This window comes from Lipophrys pholis, assembly GCF_963383615.2.
Source record: "Lipophrys pholis genome assembly, chromosome: 18".
Lineage (NCBI taxonomy): Eukaryota > Metazoa > Chordata > Actinopteri > Blenniiformes > Blenniidae > Lipophrys > Lipophrys pholis.
This window is the reverse complement of record NC_137646.1, coordinates 14,068,597-14,081,903: the sequence shown is the minus strand read 5'-3', so window position 1 is coordinate 14,081,903 and position 13,307 is coordinate 14,068,597. Positions and strand designations below refer to the sequence as shown.

Sequence of the window (13,307 nt, the reverse complement as noted above, 5' to 3'; positions counted from 1 at the left end):
TTTTTTAAAAAATTTTTAAGCACGAAATATTCACACTGCAATAAAACTGTCAAATTTGATGTTTTAATAGAATGAACTGTTGTTTGACTTTTATAAACTCAGCTCAAATGAAAGAGTGATTTATTATGAGTGTGTGACTGGAGAGAAGAGCAGCAGCACTTTCAGGTTTCTGTGGGTTTTTTTTCCTCTTTTGTGTTTGATTCAAAGGGCCGGGCTTATTCTGCCCCAGACGGAGGCAGGAAATATCTTGTGTGTGAGTAAGAGAGAGAGAATTTGCCTGTTCTGCTCTTTGCAACACTGCTCTTCTCTTCTCTTCTCTTCTTTTCTCTTCTCTCCGCTCAGACGTACGAGATCCCACCAACCCACTCTCTAAGGTGAGTCTGCATCTCTTTCTCTCTTTATGCCATTTTTCTTTCTTTTCCACTGTTTGCTCATCACATTCCTCCGTCAGCAATCGGCTGAGGAATCCTGCCGAGGCACAATGGACGTGTGTTTTCATTTCAGCGAGGCTCCGCTCCTCCTGACGCATGTCGTCCCATTCAGAGTTTTTCAGCTCTGGTTTCTCGTCCCTCTTATCAAAGTTGCTGCTACCAAGCTACTTCCTGAGAGTTAGGGTGGGGTCGAAGAGCCGCCTCAGGAGGCTCAGCATTCACACGCACTCTGCACCGATCGTCAATTGTCAGATTGCTCTCAGGTCTCTCTGCACGCCCGCCGCATATTCTCTGCTCTCATATTTCTGCGTCACGCATGAATGGCCGATTGGCAGATTGGCCTGGTGACCCCTGCAGCCTATCTGTGTCCTGGCGTCTCTATCTGAACACTCTCGTCCACTTTGTTCCACTCCCCTCTCCATCCACTCCCTCCGTCCAAACAGACGCCAATCACCGCTGAAGGAGACGAGGCCAAGAGGCCATCGGTTTTTTTTGTCCTTCAACCGTTCGCCTCGCAGCGTTTTCTCTCCAGTTATCAGCGCAGCCTTTGTGGCCCCGGCACAGTTTTATAGCTGTGAAGGGAATTGTGGATCATTGTGTGTGTTGCCAGTAATAACTGCAAAAATTAGAGACGGGAATATCTCACAGATAAGAATCTCAATTGCTCCAATAAAATTATGACACAAAGTTCTACACACACGTATGCAATATAATATAGATTAAAATAAGAAGAAACTATTAAACGCGAACTCAATAGTGACTAATGATTTTCTTCTTTAATCCGGTCTCTGGTTTTAACAAGCAGCTAAAATAATTGAAAGCTGGGACACTCATCGTGCTGCTTTTCATATTAAATGATCTGATAAATGTATTACTAAGTGCTGCAGTAAGACACTCATTAGATTGTATGTGACAGCCTTCAGTCTTTCTGATGCTCATAGTTACGTTTACATCAGTTTAAAATAGCACTTTGCTGTGCATGCATCTCATTTATGAGCATATTCACATATTGTCTTGGGCTCTGTCAATATGTTTTTCAGACTGCGTCATTCAAAATAAACAGCAGCTTTGTAATACAACACTTGTGGTTCATCAAACAAAAAAGATGGAAGTATTAAGTCCTTTCAGAATACTTTGTACTGTCTTCATATATTCATGTGGATCACGGCTATAATCTCCACACATCACAAAGCTTTCACCTTCTTACACACACACACACACAAACACACACACACACACACACACACACACACACACACACACACACTGAGAAAAGATTCCTGCTGCTCATTTGAAGCCCTTCAGTTGTATTATTTCCTTTCACGGGCCTGTTTTAAACAGCTGGATCTTGTTGTGCAGATGATACCTGCAGAGTCATGGAAGCTTTTCACACATTACAAGTGATTCCTATCTGAGAATTTATAGAGTTTGGTTCACCTTTAATTTGTGTTAGTGTTGCAGTGAAGTATCAAACATAAGGATTCATCATTTAAAACTCCAAGAGGGAGCGATCAAACAGTGAGCTGAGAAACATCAGTTTCAGTGGCTAAATAATCATCCCAACAGCCTATCGGCTGTAAAATCAAAATTGGCAAAGTGCCAACAGCACATATTATGAATTCCTGTCTATCTGTGAGAAACTACATAATAACAACTTATCTATGACTCCTCCTGAATTCAGAAGGGAAATGGCTTCATGGACGAAGGAGTGCTTGGGCTTGTCTGAGCTGAAAGTCAGAAGACAAAAGTTGGAACTCTGCTAATCTTCCTACAAGTCCTCATGACACTGCTCAGTGCATTTTCTGATCTGGTGCTGGAATTATCCAACCAGCAGAGAGGAGAAAACAGCTCAGATACAATACAGGAATCAAATATCAAAGGAAGTCGTCAGACTTGATCGGTCTTAGAAGGTTTCCTCAGACGAAGATGTAAAGTTTTGCCTATCATCTCGAATCGTCCCAGAATACTTGTAATGATCAACAGTCTCCCGTTTAACCTGTGATGAAGGTTTTCAGTGTTACATAGAGGATTTTAGAGGACGGTGATTCATGAGTGACTGAAACGACGACAGAGAGCCAGAGTCTCCGTGTCTTCCTGAAGTAGACGGGCTTGGCAGAACGTTGTAAAGATGCAGCAGCTTGTTTAGGTTCGTCCAGGAACCAGGAACCCGACTCTACTCTCACCCCCCACGCTGCGCCTTGTCCACGGGCCGCAGGTAGGCTTTCATCACCGCGGCTCCAGTTACCGTCCGCATATAAGCTAACCAGGCCAGGCGAGCGCCGACACTCCCGATACCTCCCGATACCTCACAGCCTCACGCACACCTCGGAGGACTCAGAATGGAGCCGGAGTCAGACAGCATGCCGGAGGTACCAGAGGAGATCATACAGTTAAGTGGACTGGGACTTCTTTCTCTCTCTGTGCCTCCTCACTCCCTCCTGAAGCCTCTTGTCCAATCAATGGAACGTTAACTCCCGGGGCCTCCGCCTCCGCAGACCCTTTCTGTTTCCCCGCTTCCTGCTCTGCCCTTTGTCGACATCTCCACTTCACTGCACCGGCGCTGCGTCTATTGGTGTTTTTCAAGTAACCGATTACCGAGCGCGGCTTACGGTAGCGTAATAATTGTGGAACACGATCTGGTATCTGATGGAGTCACCAAACAGAAAATGGGAGGACGTGCTGCTGCTGACATCCTGTGTCACTAACCACAGTGCTGATAATGACAGAAAACCTGTTTTTGCTTGCAGTGGTTAAAAGAAAAAGTGTAAAAGAAGTTTTTTGCACAACTTTCCTTCCAAGTTGTTGTTTTTCACATTATTTTGCCATCTCTGGTTGGTGTTCCTGACCTGTAAAGGTTTCATTTAAGACAGCTTGTTAATATTTACGGAGTGAACAGACATCCTCAGTCATACCAACACAAGCATCAGCATAATTGTTTCCCGGATATCAGTTCTGGCTGCCTGGCGCCTCTGGCACACGCAGAAAATTAAACCATTTCCTTGTACAGTCATAGACAAGCAAAGGGTAGTAAACACTCCACCCGCAATCATTTGAGAGACACGTGAGTGATTCAACTAGACTTTTTATATCAAGAGGTAAACTGATTAATTCTTCTTCTTGCAGCAGCGATGTGCATAAAGTGTCGCGTCATCAAATGCTCTCGGATTCCGAGTAGTCAAAAGCGAAATGTCGAGTATCTTGTTATTTTACCTTCACTGTTTTAGAATTAGTTCCTGGTTCACAAGTAAGTCAGACTTAAGGTGAGATGATGTTCCCGACTGTTCAAACAAGCACCATGAGAGTAGATGGTGTATGGTGTCTTGATGTCATTAAGTGAGTGTCTATTTGGCTGCTTTCTTTTCCGGCCTTGAATATTTGGCTGTTTTTTTACATCAGATGCTCCTCCTGCATTGTTTTCATTTGACCAGTGGAGGTGTCACATACAGGCTCTGTAAGCTCTTACCTTTCCTCCATGTCAGCAGCAAATATTATAACATCTGAATTATACTAAAGTTTCAAGTCATTGCCACAACTTTGCACTTCTTTCTGATCAGTCAGTTGGCTTGACCAGCACATTTGTTACCTTCACTGTAGAACTGTTAAAAGAAAAAAGCTTGTCAAATCATTATTAAATCAACAATATGTCGTTTTGTTCAGAAGATATTGTTTCTGCATGTGCAGTGTTTATGACTTAAGGTGTTTTTATTCGTTTGCTTTGAGCACCAATCTCGTACATGAACTTGTGAACCCGTCCATCCTCACCCGACAAGACAAGATAGAAAATGTGGCTCATCGCTGGACTTTGGACGTTGTTGTTGAGTGTGGACAAACATTACAATGCATGAGTCTAACTAGTTATTATAGGTAGCTGTTGAATGGTTTAATGTTTGACCTAATAGATGGTGATTAATTAATTATCGAAGTTGGTAAAGTACACACCAATAAATCCTGTATACTTCTGAGCCATCATCCCGTGGAGGATGTGGAGGACGATATTAGCTGCATATTTGTAATAAACCAGGTATATATAGATTTTATTGATGCCAACATATCATGTAGTCAAATATACACTCACCGGCCACTTAATTAGGTACACCTTGCTAGTACCGGGTTGGACCCCCTTTTGCCTTCAGAACTGCCTTCGTGGCAAAGATTCAACAAGGTACTGGAGACATTCCTCAGAGAGTTTGGTCCATATTGACGTGACAGCGTCACGCAGTAGCTGCCGATTTGTCGGCTGCACATCCATAATGCGAATCTCCCGTTCCGACACATCCCAAAGGTTCTCTATTGGATTGAGATCTGGTGACTGTGGAGGCCGTTTGAGTACAGTGAACTCACTGTCATGTTGAAGAAACCAGTCTGAGAGGATTGGCGCTTTATGACATGGCGCGCTATCCTGCTGGAAGTAGCCATCAGAAGATGGGTACACTGTGGTCATAAAGGGATTGGACATGGTCAGCAACAATACTCAGGTCGGCTGTGGTGTTGACACAATGCTCACTTGGTACTAAAAAGCCCAAAGTGTGCCGAGAAAATCTCCCCCACACCATGACACCACCACCACCAGCCTGAAACGTTGATACAAGGCAGGATGGATCCATGCTTTCATGTTGTTGATGCCAAATTCTGACCCTCCCATCCGAATGTCACAGCAGAAATCGAGACTCATCAGACCAGGCAACGTTTTTCCAATCTTCTATTGTCCATTGTTGGTGAGCCTGTGTGAACTGTAGCCTCAGTTTCCTGTTCTTAGCTGACAGGAGTGGCACCCGGTGTGGTCTTCTGCTGCTGGAGCCCAGCCGCCTCAAGGTTCCACGTGTTATGCGTTCAGAGGGGCTCTTCTGCAGACCTCGGCCATTCTTCTCTGACCTCTGGCATCAACAAGGCATTTGGCCCACAGAACTGCTGCTCACTGGATATTTTCTCTTTTTTGGACCATTCTCTGTAAACCCTAGAGATGGTTGTGCGTGAAAATCCCAGTAGATCAGCAGTTTCTGAAATACTCAGACCAGCCCGCCTGGCACCAACAACCATGCCACCTTCAAAGTCACTTATATCACCTTTCTTCCCCATTCTGATGCTCGGTTTGAACTGCAGCAGATCGTCTTGACCATGTCTACATGCCTAAATGCATCGAGTTGCTGCCATGTGATTGGCTGATTAGAAATTTGCATTAAGGAGCAGTTGGACAGGTGTACCTAATAAAGTGGCCAGTGAGTCTATATCTATAATGTAGTTCAAGCCTCGGGCTGGTGGGCCGCCAGAGAGTTGGGGGGTACTGATGTTATTGTATGAGGGAAAGAAAAATGTAATTGAAAGAAGCTTCAGTACTCACCAGTAGGTGTAAAGGTCACAGACTGTATAGATAAAGACTCATCAGGTATTTAAAATTAAAATTTAGAGAAAGGGCTTTTCTTTAAATGTATTATTTCTGACAATCTTTACAAAATGAGACACTGGAGCCAAACATAGCAACTCCTCATCTCTCGAAACCTGACATGACGTACTTTCAGTCGTGCAAAGCAGAAACTGTAATATCAGCAGGAGACCAGAGGCGACGGATGTGTGGTGTGGTAACCCACTTCTGCTCCACTGCTCTGCACGGAAGGGTGGGTGAGAGATGGGAGGGGGGTGAGAGATGGGAGGGGGGTGAGAGGGGGTGAGGGGCCGTACGAGGGGAGTGACTCAGTCATACCTGGCTGGTTCTCACATATGAGACATGACCCGGCCTGCACTGAGCCACACCCGGCAGGGTTGTGACACCCGTGTTGTGTTGTGTTGCATAAAAGTGATCTAATGCTGGTGGTCTTCCAGCCGGGGGCCGCAGGCCCTCATTTAGTCTGGAGTGGAGGAGTGATAACACTCATTACGTGGATTGCAGCCGCTCTTACAGGTTGCAAGACTTATAATAAAAATGTTTTGAAAAAGTGTGGCTCATATGGCTGCGCACTCTGAGTATTACTTCCTCTTTTACTTCTCCTTATTTCAACCTAGAAGTGGGTTTCTGCTCCCAGAGGCAAGCAGTGTCACAAATCTTTGTGTTTCCACTTCTTCTTTCTGCCGCTTTCTTCCCCTTGTCTGGTCGTCTGAGTCCGTGTCTCGTCATTTGATTTTCTCTAAAGTCTCCACTCTTATTCTTTCGCCTTCTCTCCCCGCAGCATGCTTCCTTTCAAGGCAGCCCCCGGTCAGTTCGGCCCGGAGGTCCAGCAGCCGGGTCTGCGGGTGTGGAGGGTGGAGAAGATGAAGGCCGTGCCGCTGGACCCCTCGGAGGTGGGCGCCTTCTACAACGGAGACTCGTATCTGGTGCTGGAGAACCGCGGCGAGCAAGGAGCCGACATCCACATGTGGATAGGTGAGAGGCTGGAGACGCATCAGGAAGAAAACTGCTGACTGGGAGTCGATGATCATGACTCTGAACGCATAATACTCACAATCTTACATGAACAATGCTCCTTCTAGTTGTTTCTCTACTTCTCCAGCCACCACTTAGGGATAAAGTTCCCTGGTTTATTAACCTAATGACTCCTGTGGGAGTTACATAACTCAGCAGAATGCACTTCATTGTCAACCTGGTTCAATAAATGCCCTTTGAGATCACCATGCTTTTTATTTCCCTGTGAAATTGCACGGGTGACATAAAGACAGATTGAGTCTTAAATCCATCTTCTCGACTAATTTATCGGAAAAAACACGGAGACCGTCACACACATCCGCTCCTGCACTCTCGTATATTAAACTCACATGAATGTTTATGGGAATGGACGGCAGGAGAAAACCCACCCACACAGAGAAAGAACGTGCAAAGTTATTATGACAAGCCCTGAAGCCCAGGAGTGCTCGCTCCCTTTGAATTGAATTCTACACTCAGACATGCAGTCAACTACATGCAAAGCTTTTCCTGTTGCTCTTTGACTCTTTTGACTTTTTAATGTCACCTGCCTCATGAATTGTCTTTTTGATTTTCCATGCTTGATGATAGTGGGGATTGCTTCAAAAGAAAAAGTACCACTTAATGTTATATACTTGTAAAAAAGAACTAAAAGGGAAATGATTTTTTGTCTTCCCACCTCTGCACTTCCTTCAGCACAATGTATTTGTGTAGCATGAATCAGAGCCGTGTGATGTGGAAGAAATGCTCCAGTGTTTTTCACCACAAAACCATTTCATCAACTGGATTTTCTCATTTAAGAACATCTCAAGTAGAAAACAGTGGGAAATATAGATTTTCCTATATTGCAGTCACGATGCTGAAACTACTATATGCATGAAATATTTCAACTTTTTGGTTTTTTTTGTCGCTTTTGCATCATTAACATTATAGAATAGAATAGATCAGTGGGGTTTTTCACTATCCCGGTTAAAATCTACGTTTACTGACAAAATGATGAACTTTTCAAAGATATTCCGACTTATTTATAACCACCTCAGCGGTGACGAGCAAGAAGATCAGATTAAAGGACAAGCGGCACAAGTCAGAGTCCTCTGATTTGACCGAGCAGCCTTGAATGACGACCTCTCCTATTTCTACTCTGCCCCGTCCAGGAGTAGCGTCTGACCCCTGACCGGTGCTTACAACACACGGCCAACCGTGGCACCGCGCTGCGCCCGAACAACTAATAACCCTCCCACTAATTGTGATGACACATGAGACACAGAGAAAGAAAGAGGTGGGATGGAGGGATGATGAGAGGGAAAGAAGTCCCAGAGGAACCAGGGGCTGGTTTGTGAGCAGGGCCCATTAAAAATGCAGGAGGATTGTTACAGTACTCAAATGTGTCTGTTGTTTCCAGCATGTGTCCGGTGCTTAGGTAACACTAAGCTGATTGTCGCTGCCTGCAGAGTGCTCACTTTGTTCAGACGGGCTTCTCCGAACCCACAAGAGATCAACCTCATGTTGTGTTTTCTGCTCTTTGCTCCTTATCCTGACCAATATCCCCGCGTCTCTTTTTGCTTATCTTTCAAATTGAAATCAACTCGTAAGCTTTTTTTTCTTTTAAAATGCAGTTTTCCCACTTTTATCCATCAAAAATTAAGTTTTAGTGTCACTGTAATTGTGTAAAAGTTTGCACTTTGTGGAAGTAACAAGTAAATTACAACACAGAATTTCATTCATATAATGTGATTTGCTGCATATAGAAGAAGTGGCTCCAGAGGATCCACAAGATATGAAATTCCAATTTAACCTTTTAGATCAGAATTTTTATAGCCAATAGGTTTCTATTTTTTTCTGAAACAATCAAGCTTTATAATGACATTTGTTTGTAGAATAATTTTTATACACTTAAATCGGATTGAATGGGTTGGAAAAAAAAAAAAGTATCTTTGCATGTAATTCAGTGCCATCCAAGCAATGTAATAATAGTTTTCTATACTTTTTTCCTGTTTCCCTTTTCCCCCCATTTATTCTTCCTTGTTCCATCTTCTCCGGTTTGCAGGCAACTTGAAGCACATGTTCCGTTATGTGTCCTTCCTGACGGCTTCTCTGCTCTGTTGCAGGTGAAAAGTCGTCCCGGGACGAGCAGGTAGCGTGCGCCATGCTGGCCACTCAGCTGGACAACTTTCTGGGCGGCGACCCCGTCCAGCACCGGCAGGTTCAAGGCTTCGAATCCCCCGAATTCATGACGCTCTTCCCCCGAGGAGTGAGCTACAAGGTGAGAGGCAGGGAGAGCTTCTGACTCCTTGTTTTTGATGCTCCAAAAGGTGTTTTTTTTTTTCTCAACCAATGTAAATCCAGTTGCAGCTTCCACGCATGTGTGGAGTCTTAACAGTGTCTGTTTCTGGAGTTTTATAGTTTTGCAACAGTAACGAACAATTTGTACTTTTTAAATTATACAAAATTTTAAGTAGACGTGCTGTCGTGAAAGAATACTTTCACCAAAAATCCAAATTAATCTTCCAAAAGTATTCAAACTAGTTCTTTTAGGAATTTCTTCACAGCGTTTATTTAATTGCCAGCAGTAGTTTCTCTAATATCTAAATCAAAAGCACATTTTTCTGTAACTGTAGAAAAACCTACTGGCTTCAAATGATGTCGATCAAAAGGTTTGATTATGAATTTATTTGTTGGACCTAAATCAAGATCATATAACAAAGAGAGTTTCATCATAATTTGCCCTCAGACTTATCTCATATTGTACATATTATATCTTGTTCTTAGGTAATTCTCATGTATCATTTATTGCATCTTAGATATCACAGCCGCTCTGACAAAGAGCATTATGTGGCAGCGGCGGCTTATTATGGTCGCTTGTGAGAATCGCCCGAAACTTGAACCCTTCAACTAGTTCTAGGAAGTCATCACACGTAGAACGGTAAAACAAAAAAAAACCCTACGTGAACCTGAAAGGCCACATGAGTGAGGAGTGCTCTCCCCCTGCAGGAAGGAGGTGTGGAGTCGGGCTTCAGGAGGCCGCAGGGCTCCGGCACGGTGCACAGGCTCTACCAGATCAAAGGCAAGCGCAACATCCGTGCCAAGGAGGTGGAGCTGTCCTGGAACAGCTTCAACAAGGGCGACTGCTTCATCCTCGACCTCGGAGAGGTGAGGCTACTCAAGGGGGCTCACAGAGGGCAAGGGGCAAAAACAAATGATATTCAACATACCTATAAATGAATTGTTGTCACGCTGACTCCATGTCTTCCAGATCATCGTGTCGTGGATCGGATCGGAGGCAAACATCTTTGAGAAGCAGAAAGTGCGCGAGATCGCCTCGCTGATCCGCGACACTGACCGACACGGCAAAGCTCGCATCGTGGACTCCACTGAGGGGGAGGAGCCGGACGAGATGCTCAAGGTGAAGCTCGTGTCCTGCAGCGAGACGCTGCGGTGGAAGATATTCACCTCTGTCCTTGTAGAGTTCCATCAATACTGTGAGGGTGAAATCTCTGCTGAACGAAGAAGGTGGAAAGTAACAAACGTCTGAAAAGAGAAGAGAACATTTCAGGAAAAAAAAAGAGAATTTTGAGGTTATTCCTAATCCAGCCATCCATCCAGCCAGCCATCCATCCATCCACACTCATATTCACATCTATGGGAAATTCAGGGTCGCCAATTAACGCCACATGCATGTTTTTGGACTGTGGGAGGACATTAGAGTATCTGGAGGAGTCCCACGCACACACAGGGAGAACATGCAAACTCTGCACAGAAAGGCCCAGCCAGTAATTGAACCCGGTTCTAACCACTGCACCACCGCGCCGCCACACTTGGAATCACAAAAGGTGACTTTATGCTCTCAGCTCACTACGCCACTCGAGTAGAGATCAGCTGAAGGCATTTTTCCCCCCCCTGCTTGGATCAAGAAAGCCCAGGCTCAGTTACTTATGCAGAGTTTCCATGTTCTTCCTGTGTGTGGATGGCTTCTCCAGCTGTGGTCCAGTACTGCCTGTAGATGTGTTTTCCCTGCGCCAGTCTGGTAACGTGTCCAGGACGCACAATGACGCCACAAATCAATCTAGAAGCTGGAAAAGTTTTGTCGTCCTGAATGTTTCCCGTGTTGCTGAGCAGGTTTTGGGGACGATGCCGAAGCTGGCAGAGAGCACGCCAGAAGAGGACAGCAAAGCGGACGCTTCAAACTCCGCCTCTCTTTATAAGGTCGGACTCCATCTTTAACCCCCCGGTACACCCCCACCACCCGCCATCCCGTTAAAAGCCTGACCTCGCCTCCGTCCGCTCCCCAGGTGTCCGACGCCACGGGGTCCATGACGATGACCAAGGTGTCCGAGAAGAGCCCGTTTGCCAAGGAGCTGCTGGTCCGTGACGACTGCTTCATCCTGGACAACGGCGCCAACGGAAAGATCTTCGTGTGGAAAGGTGAGGAAACACTACTTGACCCCGGACCAGCTCACTTGTGCCCGCTGAAATGCACACGGAAAGAAGTGAGAGTTGTGAGGTGCTGCAGATATTGGATAACTAATACAATGAAATTTTAATGAGCGTGGTGAAAAATAATGATTGCGGTTGCTCTCGGGACGTTGGCGCGTCCTTTTCTAAAGGTGGACAACAGTTTGAAGGGAGTTTGTGACATCTGACCTGACCTGACAGGACGAGATTGCAACAGAGATACTCTCACTTGTTGAAATCAGAGCAAACAACAGTCAAATCTCAGGTTTTAATCTTTCTACATGAGGATAGGTCAAGGCCACGAACTCTAAACTGTCTGTAATCTGGACGCCACGGGGTTCAGGTGAACGTGTGGACGGTGTTATGCAGATAGGACGTCTCAAAGACCTCATTTTAAACACTCGTTTTCCTTCCTAAAGCAGCTGTGCAGTGCAGAAGATCAGGTTCAAACTAACTTATCACAAGCAAAAGCTAAATCTGGACAAAAAACTGTTTCATTAAAATATGTTAATCATGTTTTATTCTACACCAAACTTGACTTATAGCATAACAGTTTTTATCCTGCACATTTAAAGTTAATATGAGGGCTTATATTTGATTCTAATTAGATACTAGAAATGCCTAATATTGATGACTCACTCAAAATTAAATGCTCCTGTGGTAAAGTTTGGTCTAAGAACGCGTGTGAATAGTTTATATTTTCTATCTCAAACACAAGATTTGATCTCTGATCTCTCCAGTCATGACATACAGCTTTACAAGCGCTGCTACATTTAGTTAAATCAGTAAATATGTTTGTCTAGTTTCCAGAAATAGATTATATGGCGACAGCGGGGAGTCAATCGTTCCCGTTTTGTTTAATCATCCGTCAGGTAACGGAGCGAACGCAGAGGAGAAGAGGGAGGCCCTGCAGATGGCCGACAGCTTCATCGAGAAAATGAATTACCCCAGGATGAAAACACAGGTAAGGAAAAAAGGAAAGACTGCAGTGTAAACATGGTTCAGCTCAGTAAAACCGTAACCAGGGAGCAGTAGCGCGTTATGAGATGGAAAATGAGCGTTCACAGATTTCACTTCCCGGTGGCTCACGCCTCTCGTTTACTGCGAGCCGTAAAAGTTGACGTGTGCTTCAGGTGGAGATCCTGCCGCAGGGGAAGGAGACCATCATCTTCAAGCAATTCTTCAAGAACTGGAACTGAACGTTTCACCAGAGCCTTCAACAAACCTGCACTGGAGCTCAAAGCTGCACATCCTGACCCAGAACAACATAGAAAACACACTGAGGATTTTATATATATATATTTAAATATATATATATATATATATGCTGTTACTCGTATGTACATATTTGTAAGATTCTGTGCCGAGGGAGCGTGCTGCAGCCTGCGCTGGTAAAATCAGATATCTGATGCCACTTTTATAAAAACTGAAAACATTTCGAGATTAAAAAAAAGAAAACCTTGAATAAATGGATTCGATTTTTTTTTTTTTTTTACATTTGTTCAATAGTGTCACAGATTTGTCTGCATTTGAGAAATAAATCAGAAACTGCTTACTAGAAGTGTTACTGTTTGTTTCTTTTCAGGCCTGAGATGTGACGATAGACCCTTCACATTCGCTTTTACATCATTTCTTCTAAACTATGCCCTCTCTGCTGCCACGCCGGCACAAAGGTTACCTGCAATAATGACAATCTGCAAACAGTCCAGCTCCAATGGGAGTTTTGAATTCAAGAGATTTTTTTTTAAGGAGCTTTTCAATTCTTATGTTTTTAATCATAGAATCAGTTTCTACTTTCAAACCAACCGTTTTGTGGAAATTAACCTTAAAAAAACATCTACTCTTGGTTTTGCCAAAACATTACAGTGAAGCCAAACAAGTTCTAGAAATGAACATAAAGTACATAAAATTCATGAAATTGAAGTAAAACCTTCCATTAAACGACTCGTATGTTTTTAATTTAACAAAACAGAAATGGTTCCCCTTTCTCTCACGGTGGCCGGTGGATGTGTGAGCACTGACCGCTTCGATAT

At 44.2% G+C, this 13,307-nt stretch overlaps 1 protein-coding gene across 1 annotated transcript; it reads left to right on the top strand.

The window, feature by feature from the left end:
• Nucleotides 1-237: 237 nt before the first annotated feature.
• On the top strand, nucleotides 238-12,831 carry capgb (capping protein (actin filament), gelsolin-like b). The gene is made up of 9 exons (XM_080485950.1): nucleotides 238-374; nucleotides 6,593-6,786; nucleotides 8,931-9,085; nucleotides 9,814-9,972; nucleotides 10,076-10,225; nucleotides 10,939-11,025; nucleotides 11,112-11,244; nucleotides 12,147-12,238; nucleotides 12,408-12,831. Exons 2-9 carry the CDS (start codon nucleotides 6,594-6,596, stop codon nucleotides 12,471-12,473), a joined length of 1,035 nt encoding a protein of 344 aa, XP_080342076.1. The 5' UTR covers nucleotides 238-374; nucleotide 6,593; the 3' UTR covers nucleotides 12,474-12,831.
• Nucleotides 12,832-13,307: the final 476 nt, after the last annotated feature.